Below are 19,747 nucleotides of genomic sequence, written 5' to 3'. Positions count from 1 at the left end.
TAACAACAACCTCCCCAAGGAAGTCCTGATTTGTAGCGTTTGTTGATTTTCCTGTAAAGGCCCCCACGGTGGCCATTTCAGGCTACTATGTGTAGTCCCCAGATGTGGAGTGGTGTGTACTACAGGATCCAGAGCCGGCTCCAAACCCCACTGCCATGGTCATAGGAGGAGAAAACCCTCCCTTCAGCATGTGCTAGATGCCAGGCGAAATTCAACAGTCACCATCTGAACCAATCACATTTTTGGCAGTATTTTTTCTCTGTCACTTCTGGTCCTTACACTATCGATTTTGGGGGCCATCCTGGAGTGTCCCCTGGGGTGAAGGAGGTCCTGGAAGCCTACCTACCACCCCACAGTAGACCAGCAGAGGGAGAGAAGGGCACACAGGAGCCACCCTCCCACCACCTTTGTGAAGCCTGGAGTGCTTAGGAAGGAGAACTTCACGTGGGCCTTTATCAACCATTATAGTCAAGGTCAGGACTGTGGTGCAAGCAGAATTTAGGGCTGCCCCAAGTCTCAGAAATCAAGATAAATAATATTGTAATGTAGTAGTTTAGAAAATCAGATTAATGAAGGAAATAACAAAATTTGAAATAAAGATACAGTCAGGATGACTCACTTTTTTCTTTTTTTCCTTTTGCCTCGGGATCCAACATGGGTCTGTGCTGCTCCACTCAACTTGAGGTTTGGGTTGAGCCATGGAATTGCCCCTCTCCTGATAGATAACATAGGAAAACAGTGGCTCAAAGAGATTAAATGACTTGCTCAAGGATATTAGGCAGGTTTTGGGAAAGAACAAAATTTGTCCAGTCTGCTAACACCTCATTCAACCATACTGGCAGAAAGGGGAGGTCAAAAGGGAGAGCTCAGAGAAAAGAAAGAAGATCCCACAACACACCTGCCTAGGGAAAGATCCCTGTGTGCCCTGAACACAAAGGGTAGGGGACTGTCCTGCAGTGAGGAATGACAGTGGTGCCCCAAGATCATGCATGTCGGCAAGTCTGGCCCAGGCAAGGTTGACCCTTGTTCTTGGCAGTTCTTGCTCCATGCACTCTAGAAGGGATTGCTGGCATCCAGGCATACGTCGGTGTGTGTTAGAAATTCACTGTTAGAGATTCACAACTGCAGAGATATGGAATCAATCTGAGTGCTCACTAGCCAATGAGTGGATAAAGAAAATGATACACACACACACACACACACACACACACACATACATAACATACATACCATGGAATACTACTCAGCCATAATCAAGAATGAAATCATGTCTTATGTAGCAACTTGGATGGACTTGGGGGACATTATTCTAAGTGAAGTAACTCAGGAATTGAAAACCAAAGACTGCATGTTCTCACTTAAAAGTAGGAGCTAAGCTAAGGGTATGCAAAGGTGTACAAGTGGTATAATGGACATTGGAGACTCAGAAGGGGAAGGATGGGAGGGAGGTGCTGATGAGAAACTACCTATTGGGTTCAATGTACACTACTCAGGTGACAGGTGCACTAAAATCTTAGACTTCACCACCATATCATTCATCTGCATAACCAAAAACCATTTGTACCCCAAAGCTATTGAAATAAAAAAAAAGTTTTGTTTTTTTTTAAAGAAATTCTCTGCTGACTATTCCTAAACTGAAAGGCATCCTAAGAACACTGAGGTTGTGGGTGCCCATGACCCCACATGAAGAGGGTGTTCAGTTTTTCCAGCTTGTTTTTTGTGTGGGAGGAGATGTGGGGGGTAAGAGAAAAGACAGTGGAACAGTGAAAACTTCAGGGACCAGACTGGCCAGAAAATGTGGTCTAGGGTTTGGCACCAGGGGCTGTCTCTCCCTGAGTCCCTGAGTGTTCCTCTGGTGCAGACTGAGAAGTCTCACCCCCAAGGAAAAGGGGCCAGGTGAAGTTAGACAAACAGAAGAACTGCACAGTACAGACCCCTTTTTGCTGTTCTTGCCACCTGCCTACAGCCTGTGAGAGATTATCCTGTGCACTGGGGCCGTAAAATGTTCATTGATATAAAAGCTTCTGGAGTTTGAAATTCATAGCCTAATTGAATCAAGGAGAAACCATCCCTGGAATGTTGTTGGAGGTTGGGGTTACTGTGGGTCTTGAAGCTGCTTCAGAGGACGTCCCTGCTTAGCCTTATGCCTTTGTGAATTCTTGTTACATCTGCACAGCCAAGTTCTGCATTTCCACAGAAAGCTTCCCAAAAGTTATCCAGCTTTGTCTTGGCCTTTCCTTGACTCAAGTTCACCCCTTCTGCAGTGAGGCAGATGCAGGCATAAAACAAGGGACCTCCAAAGAACCAAATGGGTCCTCTGGGAGGTCAGCCAACCTTGGTGTTGCCTCAGAGGTCACGGCAAATGAACTGTCACTGTGTTTGAGCATGCCAGCATCTTTTGGAGCAGTTCAGAGGTGAAGGGGGATGGGTCCAGTAACTCTGGTGTGCAGCGGGCCCGGCGTTTACTCAGTCCAGAAGCACAGGCAGCTGGGAAGCTGGTGGTTTCCGTCTTCTTTCCCCTTCTCCACGGCAAGCTGCAGTTCCCTCACCTCCTGTTTGTGCCAAGCAGCCCCCCACTCCTGCAGCATGATGGAACACCTCATTACCTAATGCTTTTTAGGCAAGTGAAAGCTTTAAAAAGTCATTAAAGAGCATTAGAGAACACTTTTTCAAATGTCAACCTATCTAATCCCATCATCCTAGTGGAGCACCGTTCTTATCTTCAGCCTGCAAATTTGCTTGACATAGAGGTGTATTATTGTTCATTCTTTTTTCACAATATTACATCACATTTCTCCAGGTTTCTGTGGTCTTTCCTCACCCTTTTAAAGTTGCTGTCAATGTAATGTAATTTATCAGACCATTTGCCTAATAGTAGACAGTCAAGTCATTTCTGTTTGTTGGCTAATATAGATATGCAAAGGGAAACATCTATAAGGATATGGTTTTTAGTTTGTTTAATTATTGACTTAGAGTTAATTCCTAAGGAGTTGCCAAATCAAAGGATGTGAATCTCTTTGAGACGTTTCCTGTGTGGTCTCTGTGTCTTGTGATACTGCTTTCTGAAAACATTTTGCCAACTGGCATTGCCTCTAGCAGTGAATGAATAAGTCAGTTTCATAGTAGACTTGCCAATAATGGAAAATAATTTTAAAACAAATTGGTTACTTTTTTAGGTATTAAATGGTATGTCAGTGGTATGCCAAAACTGTTCTGCTTTGCATTTTAAAATTCCTGATTATAGTAAATATCTTATGAAAATTTTACGTTTGTGTCATTTAAGCCGTTATCTACGGGGATCTTGATGTATATATTTCAATTTGTTGATCCATAGGCCTTTGTGGTGGTCTTGTATCATCAAAAGGATACATTTATGTATCTAGAACAGTAAAGGAAACTGTTCTAGACTAAGATTAAGAAGATATGGCAACCAAATGCAAGGCATGAGCTTTAGGTAACTCCTGGATGAAAATTAGAAACTACAAAGGACACTTGGGAAACAATTGGGAAAATTCAAATACGACCTATATATTAGATAATGCCATATCAATGTTAAATTTCTTGACTCTGTTATTGTGATTATGTAGCTGAATGTCTTTGTTCTTAGGAGATAAAGACTGAAGTATTTAAGAGTGAAGAACTACATCTATAACCTTCAAATAGTTCAGCAAAACTATATATGTATGTATCATACATATTATATATACTATATTATGGATCAATATATAATATAAAGTATACATACTATATGTACATACACATATACATACGTTTGTGGATCTATTATTTTATACATCAGACACATACATATTACCTCTACTATGAGAGTTGCATTTTATTTATTTTTTTGTGATAACATTTAACCTAAGATCTATCCTTTTAGCAAATTAAGTATACAATACAGTATGTTAACTATAGGCACAAAGCTGCACAATCTCTAGGACTTATTCATCTTGCGTAACTGGAACTTGGTGCTCTTTGCTAAAATCTCCCCGATTCCTCCTTTCTCCCAGCCCCTGGCAATCACCATTCTGCTCTCTGCTTCTATGAGTTCAACCACGTTCGATTCCTCATATAAGTGGTATCATGTAGTATTTGTCCTACCATTGACTTATTTCACTTAGCCAATATCCTCCCATGCATGTTGCCCCAAATGGCAGGATTTCCTTCTTTTCTGTGGCTGAGTAACATTCGATTGCATGAATACACCATATTTTCTTTTTTTTTTTCTTTTTTTAGAAATTGTAACAAAGCATTTTATTTACATCAAGGAAGAAAGCTATGCTAAGGACATAGAACTCTGCTTCAGCTTTCCTTTAGCCTTACACTTCATAAAAGTATCAGGTGGCTCTCTTTGGCTTTTACTTAGTCATCTGTGTAACTAGGGTTGAAGACAGTAGAACACTGCGCCTTAGTGTAAGTCATTCATTTGAGAAGACAATCTCTTTTGAATTATGGTTTCTCATTGTTTGTTGTATCTTTTTAAAAATAGCAATAGAGATTCTTTTTAGAAAATACAAAGAAGCACAAGGAGAAAAGTAAAAATCACCTGTAATTCCACCAGTGTCAATGAATGACCAATGTTAATGTTTTCTAAATATTTGGAACATACCTTTCTGCCTTGTGTTTTCTTTTGTGTGTACGTGATGAATACACCGTATATTTTTTTTAACCATTCATCCATAGATGGGCATTTAGGTTGCTTCCATGTCTTGGCTATTGTGAATGATGCTGCAGTGAATGTGGGAGTGCAGATGCATGAGGACTCTTCAAGGTCCTTATTTTCATTCCTTTGGATTTGTAGAAGTGAAATTGCTGCATCAAATGGTAGTTCTGTTTTTCGTTTCTTAAGGAACCTCCATACTGTTTCCCATAGTGGCTGTACAATTTTACATTCCCATCAGCAGTGAACAAGCATTCGCTTTTCTCCACAGCCTTGCTAACACTTATCTTTTTTATATATATATATATGTTTATTTATATATAAAATAGCCATCTTAATAGGTGTGAAGTGACATCTCATTGTAGCTTCAATTTGCATTTCCCTGATGATTAGTGATGTAGAACATCTTTTTAAATACCTGTATACCTGTTGGCCATTTGTATGTCTTCTTTAGAGAAAAATCTACTCAGTTCTTTTGCCCGTTTTTAAATTGGATTGTTTGTTTTTGCCATTGAGTTGTGGGAGTTTCTTAGGTATTTTGGATATCATATATTTCTCAAATATATGGTTTGCAAATGATTTTTTTCCATTCTGCAAGTTGCCTTTTTATTCTGTCAATTGTTTCCTTTGCTGTGCAGAAGCATTTTAGTTTGATGTAGTCCAACTTGCTTATTTTTGCTTTTGTTGCCTTTTTGGTGTCATATCTAAGAAATCATTGCCAAGACCAATGTCAAGAAAGTTTTCCCTATGTTTTCTTCTAGGAGCTTTATGGTTTCAGGGCTTACATTTAAGTATTCAATCCACATTTAGGTGATTTTTGTGTATGGTAAAAGATAAGGATCCAGTTTCATTCTTTTGCATGTGGATGTTCAGTTTTCCCAACATCATTTATTGAAGAGAATATCCTTTTTCCATTGTATATTCTTGGCATTCTTGTTGAAGATCAACAAGAGTTGTTGATCTTGTTGACTCTTCTTGGCTTGGAAGAATTAGGGTTTGTTAAAATGTCCATACAGGAATTAATGTTTTTTTGAAAGTGACCGCAAATTTAATATGCGTCCCATCAAATTCTCAAAGGTGTTTTCAATAAAAACAGAAAAAAAAAATCCTAAAAGTTGTATGGAACCATGAAAGACTGAACAGTCAAAGCAATTTTGAGTGAAAAGAACAAAGATGGAGGCATCACATTTCCTGATTTCAAAATATATCACAAAACATCAGCAATTAAAACAGTGTGGTACTGGCATAAAAACAGACATATAGACCAGTGGGACAAAGGAATTAAGTTCATACATATATGGGAGCTACATTTTGGAAAAGACCTTTCGTAGCGGATGGAAATGCTGAAGGGATCCCTTTCTGGTGGTGGACTCCAGGCCCCAGTAGGGAGGTTCCTGGGGACTGAGGGACCTAGTAGCTCCCCTTTTCACATCCTATAGGCCACTTTCTTCTCCACCTGTGGGTGACAGAACTGAGGATACTCTGGCCTGACCCGTGGCTTTCCTGCCCAGAGGAATGTGGAATTGGGGTGTTTTCACTAGCCACAGGCTCCAACCCCTTTCTCATATCACCTGCTTTGTAGCTTTGCACACAAGCCTCACTTGAAGCATGAAGTTTACCCATGTTCTTTCCCTCCTGTGACCTTCTGTTTTTCCATATCTGACATCAAATCTGACTTAAAAGGCAGTGCAGATGCTCCTTTGGGGCAACGGTAATAGAAACCCTGGAGGAAGTTGGACTTAGAACTCTGACTTACAGGAGTTATCCTCGGCTGTCTGCCTAGCCTGTGCCTGAGGCTCCCCCTGCACACCCCCAGCAACTTTAAACAGCTTCCCCCCAGGTATCAGGGCACCCCGCTGAGAGAGCTTTAAAATGAATGGAGTAAAATTAATTGGTTGCTATATTGCCCTATTGAATTGATGTCAACACAGTTTAGAACGTTTGGTTTCATTGCTAGTCATTTCTATAAAAAGTTGAGAAATAAGGCTCTTAGGGAGGACTGTAACCACCATCATAAGTGTTCCTTTGAGAAAATTAGATTGGTTCCATCATCATTTTAACTGAAAATAGTTTCCCAGGATGAAAACAACTAGTCAATTTGAGAGATTTGTAAATCAAATTGCATCTTAAATGCATTAGGGGATGGGCTTACTGTTCAAATGTATTCCATGGCGAATCCTGTGAAAGGAGTTCAGGATGCTCTTTTACAAAAAGAACCTGCATCCTGTGTCCTACGATGCCCAGGGTTGATGTTTCTGGATTGAGTTTTTGTAGGTAAGTTTAAAGCAAGTAAGGGTTACTGAATAGATTTGGTTTTTGGTGATCACATTTTTGTTCTTGCTTATAAAAATAGTAGAACATTCTCAACACTGTGAAAGTATGAAGTGGAACAAAAACTTGCCTATGATGGCAGCACCAAATAGCGATTGCCATACTTCTGCAGGTGTGTGTGTTGCTGTCTCTATACTAGAACAGACCTGGGTCCTCCTGTGAGAATTTAGTCAGCAGGTCAAGACCCCTAGGTTGGAGCAGGGTAGGAGGTGGTGAGCTTTCTTTACCCAGAAGGTCAGCGATGTCAGAGACTTTTTGAAACAATAAGCACCACTTGAAACCCAGGTAGGCTAGGGGTCAAGAAGCAGGGGGTCCACAAGCAGACCTCCACCTGGGTCATCTGAGCCTGTGTTGAAGATGCAGTCTGGGAACACCGAGGGCAGATTTCCAATAAACAGCTTCCAGTTTGCTCAGAGGCTGCTGCTTCCTTGAAAGCACACACTGCACATTTGGTCCTGTTCTCACTTTTTACCTTCAATTTTACCTTCCCTCTACCCTACCCTCCAATAACAAGATGCCCTTGGATTAATCCGTTGTTCGGGTCACACATATGACCTTCACTTCAGGGAACCTTACATTCAGAGAGGTCCAGGAAGGAGCAATGCTTCTTCCCCTGAAGACTGGCCCTGTTATGGTGAGATGTCAAGCACTCGCTGATGCCTGGAGATATTTTGGGGGCACAGAGCCTTCCAGTGCATTTTAAGCTGACCTGTGCAGGGGACCTTCTAGGAGACCTTCTAGAAGGTGTCAGGAACCTAGGAAGAATCCCAGAGCCTGTCCACTGTGTTCTTGGGGAAGCCACAGGCAGCTGGACTCTTTGGTGATGAGAGCCACTCAGATGAGAGCTTGGGGACTTTCTGTAAGGAGTGCAGGCCGTCCTTCAGAGCATCATGTGGGTGGAGGAACATTGGCCTCTTTCTCACTCTCTGGGTTAGAATCTGGGCTTCCCCACTGAGTAGCTGTGTTAACAGGAGTAGGTTACTTAAACTCTCTATTTCTCGCTTTGCATACCTGTAAAGTGGGGCTAATAGCAGTACCTTTCAAGTGGAGTTGTTTTGAAAGTTCAGTGAGATGTGTTATATCACCAAGATATAACACACTTAGCATAGCACTTGCCACAGCATAAACCCACGATAAACATTTATCATGGTCATCCTTGTCTTAATCAGCTCAGGCTGCAATAACAAAACACCAAAGACTGGGTGTCTTAACCAACAGGCATTGACTTCTCACAGTTTTGGAGGCTGGATGTCCAAGATCAGAGAGCCAGTATGGGTGGGCTCTGGTGAAGGCCTTCTTCCTTGCTCACATGGCAGAGAGCTCACTCACTCCGGTCTCTTCCTCCTCTTATAAGGACACTAACCCCATCATGGAGGCCCTACCCTCATGACCTCATCTAAACCTAATTACCTCCCAAAGGCCCCATCTCCAAATAGTATCACTTTGGGGGTTAAGATTTCAATATATTAATTTTGAGGGGGCAAAAATATGTAAAGATAACAATTATCTTTATTATTTTTGTGATCATCTGTGAGTCCCCTTGCAAGGCATTCTCAGTTGGCCGGGCAGTCTCAGAAGTAGAGGGAAGGAAGGTATAGGGAAGACCTTTTCGACCCCAGAGGGATCTTACAGTCCATGGTGATGGTCTTGAGCCTTTGGGAAACTGCTTTCACTGTGTCATATTTCCCTCTTCTTTTGACCTCTGGGAAAATACTCTCGGTTGGCTTAGTCTAGGTCAGAGAAAGAAGGAAGAAGTCAAATTTATTAGGCAGCTACTTCTTGAGCTAGGTAGCTCAGGGTGCGGAGATTCATCTCATTGCATCCTCTCAGCCACCCGTGTGGCCGGCACTGCCATCGCCATTTACAGAGGGAGATGCGCTAAGATGCTTCGGGGAGGAAACACCACCTATCCAAGGTCACACTGCTCAGGAATTGCACTAAGATGCGAACCTTGAGCCTTTTGACCCCCAAGCCCTTGAAACCAGCTGCAGCCTGTGTAGGGAGGAAAGGGGCAGCCAGCCTGGAGCAGAATTTGGATTGGATGGATCCAATGTAGCAGGAACAGGCACACTCTGGGCCTTTCCACCCTGCGTGTGCTTGCTCACTCCAGCTGCTCAGTGAGACTCCTCAGACCCCCGAGTCCCTCCGCACACAAAGGCTACCTCCCACTCACCCCAGCTCCACTCTTCCAGGGATGGAGTAACTCTCTGGAGGGAGCTCATTTGGAAGGTGCACTAACCCAGACTCTGTTTTCTTCCCTGCTCTTGTCCTTCCCCAGCCCCTAAAGACAATGAAGAGCGCGTGTTCAGGGAACGCATGCGGCCGAGGAAGCGGCAGGGGGCCGTCAGGCGCAGGGTCCATCAGGTCAACGGCCACAAGTTCATGGCCACCTATCTTCGGCAGCCCACCTACTGCTCCCACTGCAGAGACTTCATCTGGTAAGCCTCTCTCGGGAACCTTTAGTTACAACATATCTGTGGCAAGAAGTCGGGGATGGGGTAGGGGAGACTGTGCACCTCGTTTAAAGAATGCTGGCATGCCTCGTTTCTTCCTTATGTGAATGCAGGGGACTATTCTGGAGGGCTAAGTGTGTGTTTAGTACATGGGGGGAAATACATGGAAAGAAGTGATGGTTTCTGGCAACTTTATACCTAGAGTTTTATCTTATCAAAGGAGTTAAGATTTTATAACCAACAAGGATATTGTGACTGTGTCTGTGTGTGTGTGTGTGTGTGTGTGTGTGTGTGTGTGTATGTGTGTCTTGTTTTGAGACAGAGTCTCACTCTGTTGCCCAGGCTGGAGTGCAGTGACATGATCTCCACTCACTGCAACCTCTGTCTCCCAGGTTCAAGCGATTCTCATGCCTCAGCTTCCCACATAGCTGGGATTACAGGAGCACACCACCATGCCTGGCTAATTTTTGTATTTTTAGTAGAGATGGGTTTTCACCATGTTGGCCAGGCTGATCTAGAACTCCTGGCCTCAAGTGATCCACCCACCTCTGCCTCCCAAAGTGCTGGGTTTATAGATGTGAGTCATTGTACACAGCTGATTATGTGTTTTTAAAAAGGATCCTTACCTTTTAGAGACATACGTCAGGAATCCAAGGTGAGGATTCCACTGAATAATAATCCACTGAATTATTTAGAAATGAAATTATCTGATGTCTAGGATGTGTTAGAAAATCGGGAAGGAGGCTGGGTGCAAACACAGTGGCTCATGTCTATAATCCCAGCACTTTGGGAGGCCAAGGCAGGCAGACTGCTTGTGGTCAGGAGTTTGAGACCACTCTGGTCAACATGGTGAAACCCTGTGTCTACTAAAAATACAAAAATTAGCTGGGCATGGTGGCATGTGCCTGTAATCCCAGCTACTTGGGAGGCTGAAGCATAAGAATCGCTTTAACCCGGGAGGTGGAGGTTGCAGTAAACCGAGATCACTCCACTCCACTCCAGACTGGGTGACAGAGTGAGATTCTGTCTTAAAAAAAAATTAAAAATAGGCCGGGCGCGGTGGCTCAAGCCTGTAATCCCAGCACTTTGGGAGGCCGAGACGGGCGGATCATGAGGTCAGGAGATCTAGACCATCCTGGCTAATACGGTGAAACCCCGTCTCTACTAAAAAATACAAAAAACTAGCCGGGCGAGGTGGCAGGCGCCTGTAGTCCCAGCTACTCGGGAGGCTGAGGCAGGAGAATGGCGTGAACCCGGGAGGCGGAGCTTGCAGTGAGCTGAGATCCGGCCACTGCACTCCAGCCTGGGTGACAGAGCAAGACTCCGTCTCAAAAAAAAAATAAATAAATAAATTAAAAATAAATAAAAATAAATTTAAAAATCTGGAAGGAGGAGAGGGGCAGGGATAAAGATGATCCATGACCAGCTCCATTCCACTAACAATACCAAGGCTCAGAAATGAAAATAAGACTGGCCTGATGTCCTCCAGCTAGGAAGTGTCAGAAGTATGATTCTGCCCCTAGCAGTGTGACTTTTAACGTTTGTACTTTTCCTGACACCGCAGCAGCCTTTCCGGCAAGCTGTCTGAGCTCTTTGAAGCTGAGGTAGAGGTTGCCTTCATGAACCCTTGGATCCAGCCAGGGAGGGCGAGTGAGGCAGTATGAACCCAGCCAGGGACATCTGCACTGGGCTCTGAGGACCCCTTGGATTCCAGGTATCCAGGAGTCACTTGTCTTATCCTTGCGATGTCACAAAGTCAATCATCCAGGTTGGCGTAGACATCTGAGATGATATAGCTCAGACCAAGCCCAGCCCAACTGAGGCAGAATTAATGCCCCATTCCAGCCACAGATACTTCCAATTACCAGGGCAGACCCAGCTGTCTGACCTTTACTTGCTATATTTGGTCATGAACTGAGTGGCTGGTCTTACAGATTCAGGTCTCCTCTAAGCCCATGGGTGAAGGCCACTGAGCTCTAGGTTCCCTGGGGTGGAACCCGAATAACTTCTGGCTTCCACTGGGCTGGGAACTGCAGGGAGCTCCCTGACCAGCTGTAGTTAGTATATAAGGACAGGGGTAAGGCCAGGTTTGTGTGATTGTTCTGTGTCCATGCTGACTTTATGTCTTGCCCTGGGAATACCACTCTGGCCATGGAAGGAACCTCTAATGTTGGCCTTCACCTAGACAACCTCTTGAACCCCCAGTTCGGGGCACAGATTGGCTTAGAATCATTGGTGGTCTTTGGACTGCCCAGGGATATCTACGAGCCAGCTGCAGCACTCTTCCACAGTTAGAGGGCCCACAGAGCATGTCCTGGTGCTGGGAGAAGAGGAATGTCCATTCTGTCCATGAGGAAAGGTATGCTTGACTGCTCAGTGCCTACCAGGAGCAAGCAGGGTCGTTTGTGGCTTTCTAGAACATTGCTGACTGCACAAGAATGGCTCTCTGTGTACGAAATCAAGCTCTGACGCTGACCAAACCTTGCACCGTCCACAAGCACTGGGGCTGCCTTCTGTGACCTTCTGGAAGGAGACATTTAAGGCACCTTGCAAGTGGGAAAGAAATTACAATATTCTGCATACTCCACGTACTTGGTGCAATGTGGGTGGTGGCCCGAATTGGGTGGTTTTTCTGTTTGTTTTTTGACCTGGTAAGATTTCACTTAAAAAAAATTATTCTTCTTTTCAGGGGTGTCATAGGAAAGCAGGGATACCAGTGTCAAGGTAAGAGGCATTTATGAACTAAATCTTCAGAGGCCCATGGTTAGATCCAGATCACTGGCACCCATAGGAGACAGGTGCTGGGTCTGATGACATTTGGAGGCTCTCCACAGCTTGCATGCTTATACTTCCTCTCCAAGAGGCAGGACCCTGCTTTCTTTGTTCCCACTTAGCCATTACTTCTGCATATATGGGAATATATATGGGAGGTATCTTGCAGGTGCCACCCGTCTCCAGGTGTCCTTGTGGTCTCAGCAGGTCCCCGATCCACCCAGCCTTTGTGTCCCAGCTGGAGCAGGTGGCACTTTCATCTTTCTGAAAGAGACATACTGCTTCAGTTGGAGGCTCTTTGAAAGTCCCACTTTGTCCTGAACTGGGTCTGTGTATTCTGCCAGCTCTCTCCCTCTCTCCCTCCCTAGAGAAGCTTCCTCGCCTGCTCGTTGTACTTGGTAATACTGAAAGGTCCTTGTCGAATCCCTTTTTTTGGGTCTCAGCTGTATGATCATTAGCCCTGAAAAATTTAAAGCTCACTTGAAGGTACTAAGATTATTCCTTTCCAGTTAACTGACTACAAATGCAAGGTTAAGCTATACAAAATTGGAGGGTAGAAATGTGGCATGGTCGTGTGGTGGTTTCGCTGAGGTTAGAGCAGAGAGGTTTTTCTATCTCCTCACCCAGCACTGCTGGGTCTCACCCATGGAGTAGTGTCTGGTGGAAGTTGCTGTTCTTTGGGGTAACATGTACACAAACAGTTACTTACCTGTTCAGCCACCTACTGCCCACATTGCCCTATGACACTAACAACACAGATATAGGCCACTTCTTGTGGACGTATTAAAGTCGATGGGAATTTTAAAGTTTGGTATATCAGGACACAGTCAGATAAAAAAGCCTCAGAACCTCTGCACCGCCTGCTGCAGTTCCCCCTGTCGCATCAGCCACCCTGCATGGTCCCGAGTGGGGCGCGAGGCCACTACAACACCTCTAACAGGCAATGCTCCATGGGAGGGCGGGAAGGAAGTTTTTCCCTGACCTTGGCATATTGAGGTGAAAAAATTGATCAGTACTCCCTGAACTGGAGAAAACTGCTGATGTCCTTTGAATATAAATGTTACCTTGCTCTTTGGAGCATTTAGGAAACTCTGATGGCTCTGATAGCACAGTGTTTAGAAATAGCTGCATGAAAGACTTTCAGGAGGGTATTAAATTAAGACTCAGTGGCAGAAGAGGCCTGGCCCCCCTTGTCCCTCCACCAAGCCCTGAATAGATCCTGGGAGGGATACTCCCTTCCCCGAGTGTCGCTCAGTGTTCCTGTCTTTGCTATTTGCAGTTTGCACCTGTGTGGTCCACAAGCGGTGCCATGAGCTCATCATCACCAAGTGTGCTGGGTTAAAGAAGCAGGAGACCCCCGACCAGGTAAGTGTGACACAGAAATTCTGGGCTTCTTCACTGCCAGCCCCTCCCTTCACCGCCTCTTCTGTGGTTCCCAAGAAAACCTTCTCTGCCTGAGACCCTGTCATTTCATTGTGTTGATAAAAAACAAAGGGAGCTGTCCGCAGTCTTCCGGCATGAGACACCATCCGCAGGATGAGCACAGGTCCAAGTTAGTTCTATCCCCTTGGATGTTATGCCAAGTACAGTGTGAGCCCAGCGCTCAAGCCCACAAGAAAAATATGAATTCTTTTATTTCATCATCTCATCAGAACTAAAGTGGCTAACCGATGTGTCACTAGCTCCTCACAGGTAATAAACAGTAATAGAAACACAAGCAGGAACCTTATGTTTAATGAGCTGATGGGGGAATGGTGTGGAACGAACAAGCCCAAGGAATACTTAGGAGGTGGCAATAACCACAGCAATAAAAATAGTCAACATTCACTGGGCACTTACCATGCCCTGATTGAAGTACTTTAACATAAATTATTTAACCGCATAGTAAGCTTAATGAGGTAGACGTTATTATCTTCATTTTACAACAGAATAGAAGCACAGAGAGTAAAATTAACCTGCCCCAAATCACACAGCTAAGAGCCACATTCAAACCCAGGCAGTTTGTTCTAAAGCCTGAGCCCTTGACCACTGCACTATGTGTTGTCTCTTCATCTTAGAAACTAGCATCCGATTGCCTAGTTTGGTAGAGGTAAGGAAGCAGAAAAATGCAACAGTGAAGCTAGGTTCTCCTAACTGAGCAATTAGGAGAATGATAGTCCCACTGATAGATTAAAAAACCTTTTTGAGGAAGATGACAGTTGTGAATGTGGATGTAGGTATTATCAGAACACTTGATTTCAAAAGCATGCTCTTAATTCTAGGGGAAATAAATTCTGTGTAGTCATAGGCTATTATAATTGGGGGTTAGAGAGAAAGGCTCTGGGTAGGTTTATAATCAGCTGGTCCACAATTTGACTTCCAACAGGACTGACTTACAGAGACCTTCTGCCTGCTCCTTAATAATTCAGTCAAATAGCATCCTGGCATTTCAGGCATTTCCCATCTTCTCTCTTCTTCTGCTTTCATACTGTCTCGGGAAAGCAGCAAAGGACAAGGCTTAGACTGAGCCTTCCATGTCCGTGAAGGGTAGTCTGAGCCCAGAGCACCAACGTTGTTTGCAGGGGCTCTCTTGTGGTTAAAACTGCAAGCCAGTGCCTGCGCCTCCTGACTCCTGGTCTAGGATCATGACCCCAGTACATCATTGTTGTTTTCACAGGGAAATGAAAGAGATGGCTTGCTTGTTGTCTGCCTTATTTCCTTCCTATGGACATTCCATTGAGCATTTATTGGGTATGTCCTGTGTGACAGGTGCTATGCTGTGTCCCATGGAAGCAAAGAGGAGTACACTAATCATTCCCTCAAGGATCTCAGTCTCATCACCTGCAGGTCTCTGACTCTGCAGGACTCTAAAGCTCATCTGCACTTTTTGGAGGGAAAGGTCCCATAGGAGTCTATGCCATGCACGTTAAAGCATTGAGATTTGAAATGTTCAGAACCCAGCTTGATCTGCGACCCAGTTCTTCTGACTGTCTTTCCTGGCATATTGAGCAGTGAGAAGAAGTCTCCAGTGAAGTGTGTTCCCAAACTTGGCATGTACCACCAGGGACAAATTGCCAGGGACTGAGAGAGGGAGGCTCTGGGTTTCTTAGCTTGGCAGAGTTGACTGCCAGTCCTGGCTCTCCCCGCCACCATCTTGTGCTTCCCGAGGCCAGTCCCCTTTAGTGTCAGCATATCTGGCCCCTCAGGGTCATGGGCGTGCCCTCTGCCGGGTTACTGAGCTGTTAGGGACAAAACTTTGAGTTCATTCTTTTGTGTAACCACCTTTAGTCTGATGCCTGTGCATACACACATCATACACGCCACAAACACGTGTAGCCCTAAACACCATGCTTTCAATGCCCTCCTTCCTATTAAAAGGTGCTCTGGTGATGGGCTTCTTGGGTGTTCTGCACCATGAACACTCTGGTCCACCCCCGTCTCATGTCTGTGTGTCTTAGCATGTGGTGGACTCACACCCTGCCTGCACTTCCAGGTGTGGTAACCAAACAATGCTCTATCTCCACTGGTGTCACCTTTTTCTTCTTGAATCTCACAATTCTTCCTGCCGTTTTCTTCCTCTCCATGTTCTCTCTGTGAATCTTACTCACCCCATTGTATCTGTGTCCTCCTCAGCAAGCACACGTGTGACATGTCCCCCTGCATGCATGCTGTCTTTGTGTTGGCCTCTCGGTCGGTCTGATGCTGTGGCATGCTCTTGTGTGGGCTCCTTCATCCTCCTCCCTCTGTTCTCTGATACCTTAGAGTTTTAAGTGGTCCCAGCTGAGGGTCATGTAGCTCTTTCCACCCCCACACTGAATTTCTTGGCCACCTGGGACAACTTCCCCACTTTTTCACCTTAGTCTGTCATTCATACCCCTATGAGGTGATTCCTAAGAGACCAAGATTGTATTCTCAGTATAGGGCCACCATGCCTTCAGGGTTTGTGTAGGAATAGAGTGGGCACAGTAATCTCATACTTCCTTAGCAGTGAGAGAGACCATGGCAGAGGCAACAAGTCTACATTCACAAACAGGCACACCTAAGCTACGCATCTAAGGATGGGTGAGTACAGTTGTTTTCAGTAGAGCTGACATTCTTGTTCCCAGGCAAGACCCTAAGTGGTAGACCATCCATGTCAGTAGGGATCAGTGAAATCTTGGCCCAATGGAAGGATCAGCCATTCCTTGGAACTGGGTGCTAGGGAACTTATCTTCACGCTTGTATTCAAGTCGAGCTCCCTTTCCAGCTCTCATGTCCCCCCTCATTAGTCCCCCATGGGGGCCTTTCCTTCATGAGTCAGCTAGGGAGCTGAGGCCCAGCTTTGCCACATGTCAGCCACTTCCTAATCCCCGGGGTAGCAAGACAGCCCTAGCCCATGGATGTCTTGGGTGATGGTCTCCTGCCGATTCTGAGATGGGCTGGGGGTGCAGCTGCTCCACTAGAGACACAGATGGAGGGTAGCACTGTGGAGGGGCAGAAATGACCCAGAAAAGTAGCCCAGCAGACCCTTGCTTTCATGAAATGTGTTATGCTTCTAGCCTCTTCCAACCCTGCGGTCTCATTGACCCTGCCATCCTGTGGCACTGGGTGGGATGGGGTGGGGGGGCCATCCTTATTTGCCACCTGAGAAATCCAAGGCTCCGAGAAGTCAGTAAACCTGCCTGAGACTCATGAGTGGGTCATGGCAGACCCAGGCCCCCGATCATACACCTAGACTTCTGTTCCTCTTCCTTCCCCTTCTGTCTTGCCACCATCTCTTTACCCCTTTTAAATCATCAGTAGGAGGCAGCATAGTGGTTAAAAAGCCTGGGGTCTGAATGCAGATTCATGGGGATGGAAGCCCGTGTTTGTTTCTTGTCAGTTTATAGGCATCTTTCTTGATCCTGCTGTGCCTTCATTTCGTCTTCTGTGAAGTTGGGGCAATCATGGACCTCTGCCCTGTAGGGTGGTGGTGAGGTTTAGCTGAGATAATGGTGCCTGGTGTGTGGTCAGCGCTGAGACCTGAGCATTCTTAGTGTTCACCACGCTGTATTAGCCATCTTCCTCCTAATTGTTGTCTGTCCTAACTGATCCATAGTTTCCACAACATTGTGCAGGGTTTACACACTGCTGCACAGAATCTTGTGTTCCACAACATTGTGCAGGGTTTCCACGCTGCTGCACAGAATCCCGTGTTCCACAACATTGTGCAGGGTTTCTACGCTGCTGCACAGAATCCCGTGTTCACCATTGAGCTCCCTAGAGGCTTTTTGCCTCGGTGGGTCTTCCAGGCACACAGCAGTATTGAAGGTGCAAATTTTTTTTTTTGGAGACAGAGTCTTGCTCTGTCACCCAGGTTGGAGTGCAGTGGTACGATCTTGGCTCACTGCAACCTCTGCCTCCTGGGTTCACGCAATTCTCCTGCCTCAGCCTTCCGAGTAGCTGGGATTACAGGCGGCACCACCACACCCGGCTAATTTTTGTCTTTTTAGTAGAAACGGGGTTTCACCATGTTGACCAGGCTGATCTTGAACTCCTGACCTCAGGTGGTCCGCCTACCTCAGCCTCCCAAAGTGCTGGGATTATAGGTATGATCCACTGCAGCTGGCCTGAGGTACTCATTGAGGACACTGTACTGTGATTGCTTGAAGTCCTGAAGTCCTGGAGGGGACCATGTTGGGGAGCAGGCCTGGTCTTGCACAGTGAAATGGAGCAGCCAACAATGAGTTAAGAGCATCAGGAGCCAAGGCCGGGGCAGGATGGGGCTCTTTTCACCTCAGGGCAGCTTTCAGAGCCAAGCTAGGGCCTGCCACCTACAATGACACATGCTCTCTCGGAAAGAAGTTCTGCAAGAGTTCTGATGACAAGCCCTCTGGGACACGGAGGAGCTCGGTCGTGACCCTGTGTCTTGCCATCCCTGCAGGTGGGCTCCCAGCGGTTCAGCGTCAACATGCCCCACAAGTTCGGTATCCACAACTACAAGGTCCCCACCTTCTGCGATCACTGTGGGTCCCTCCTCTGGGGCCTCTTGCGGCAGGGTTTGCAGTGTAAAGGTAAGTTGCTCCCTGCCCCGCCCTCAGCCCCTGCATGTCCCCTTCCCCGCTGCCTACCCCCATCCCTGCTTTATAAAACACCCTTGTCTGTTCTCATAGCCTAGAAAGTAAATTTCAGATTTGGCCAAGAACTGAGCACAAGCCTTTGTTAATCCTGCATTAGTAACTCTGTGCATTTGGCAGGCAGTCTCTGGGCAGAGACCATCCAGGACTGGGTGGAGGGAAACACCAAGGAAGGAGGAGGGCGAACCCCACGCCTTAAGATCACTTACAGTCTGGGGAGACAAGATGAGTCTACAAAAGCATAATAATTTAAGGAAAGATACATCAGAGCAGAAAGAAAGTAATATTTTTGGAGTTAGGCCATGAAGAAAGTGACAGCTGTGAATTGGGGCTTTTCTTGCATGGTCCATGGCTCAGTGCTTACTCTGAAAGAGCCATCGTATGTATCCTATGTATCGTATGTATCGTATGTAACCTTGTCACATACGATAGCTTGCTGATTCGTCACTGGCTTGGGACATAGGGGATTTTATCCCCATGGCCCTGGTGAGGAAACAGAGGCTCAGAGACTAAGCAACTTGCTCACATCACACAACTTATTAGCAGAAGTAGGATTTGAACCTTGACTCTTGCATCCTGGGTACCTTCCTGTTTCCTGCCGTGCCATCTGCAAACAGTGCACTCAGATGATGATGCTAAGTGGCACAGGGAGCAGCACATAACACAGGGAGGTAGAAATGTATTCTGGTGGCCTGAGGAGTGTGTCCAGTTTTATAAGCCGGTCCAGCCTGCTGGCAGAGTTGGGCAACTGTGAACTACTAGGCAGGGATATTGCATGGATATTATTTTAAAATAGTGTTTTATTGTTTGTGTGGAATGTATTATTAATAAATTCCCATTGTAGAAAAATTAGAAGAATAAGTAAAGTATAAGAAAATAAACCGAGGACATAACAAATTGGTCATTGAAGGGATCCCAATGAGAAACTATGAGAATTGGAAATAAGATCAGGGCTGCAGTGGGAATAAAGAGGAGAATGACTTTAAAATATCAAGGAGGAGTGATTTATTGAATGTAGTGACCAGAAGCATCTGGGAGGGCAGTGATAGCATTCACTGAGTTGGGGATACAAGAGGGAGGACAAGGTTGGAGGTAGAAATAGAGCCTGAGTTGGGGACACCTTAACTTGAGGTGCCCGTGGCAAATGGACATGAAGCTGCCCACCTGTTGGACATTCTCACTGACACTTGGGGAATAGGTCTAGATTGAACATTTAAGTGTGAGTTTTGTCAGTATCTAAGCAATTAAAGCTATAAAGTCAATGTCATTCTCCAGGGTAAGCACATTGAGTATGAAGAGAAAAAAGTCAAAGATAACACCATGAGTAGGAGCTCTCTTAGTGGGACAGTGGGATGGAGCCCAAGTGCTGTAGGGTAAAGTGAAAATAGAGGGAGATGTTTTTTCAGAATGTTTTAGTCAGGAAAAAGTCAGTGGCAAAGGAGAGATGGATGAGG

General features: G+C 45.5%; 1 protein-coding gene across 2 annotated transcripts in view; it reads left to right on the top strand.

Moving 5' to 3' along the window:
- The window catches only part of PRKCE (protein kinase C epsilon), a 539,420-nt gene that overhangs the window by 316,201 nt on the left and 203,472 nt on the right, over window positions 1–19,747 (top strand). For both annotated transcript variants that reach the window (XM_050754093.1, XM_050754094.1), the window contains exons 3-6: window positions 9,273–9,432; window positions 12,137–12,171; window positions 13,499–13,584; window positions 18,101–18,230. In XM_050754093.1, the coding sequence (XP_050610050.1) occupies window positions 9,273–9,432; window positions 12,137–12,171; window positions 13,499–13,584; window positions 18,101–18,230 (411 nt within the window). The remainder of the gene's footprint in view (window positions 1–9,272; window positions 9,433–12,136; window positions 12,172–13,498; window positions 13,585–18,100; window positions 18,231–19,747) is intronic.

Source organism: Macaca thibetana, chromosome 13 (genome assembly GCF_024542745.1).
Source record: "Macaca thibetana thibetana isolate TM-01 chromosome 13, ASM2454274v1, whole genome shotgun sequence".
Classification (NCBI taxonomy): Eukaryota; Metazoa; Chordata; class Mammalia; order Primates; family Cercopithecidae; genus Macaca; species Macaca thibetana.
This window is presented reverse-complemented; position numbering and strand designations above follow the sequence as displayed.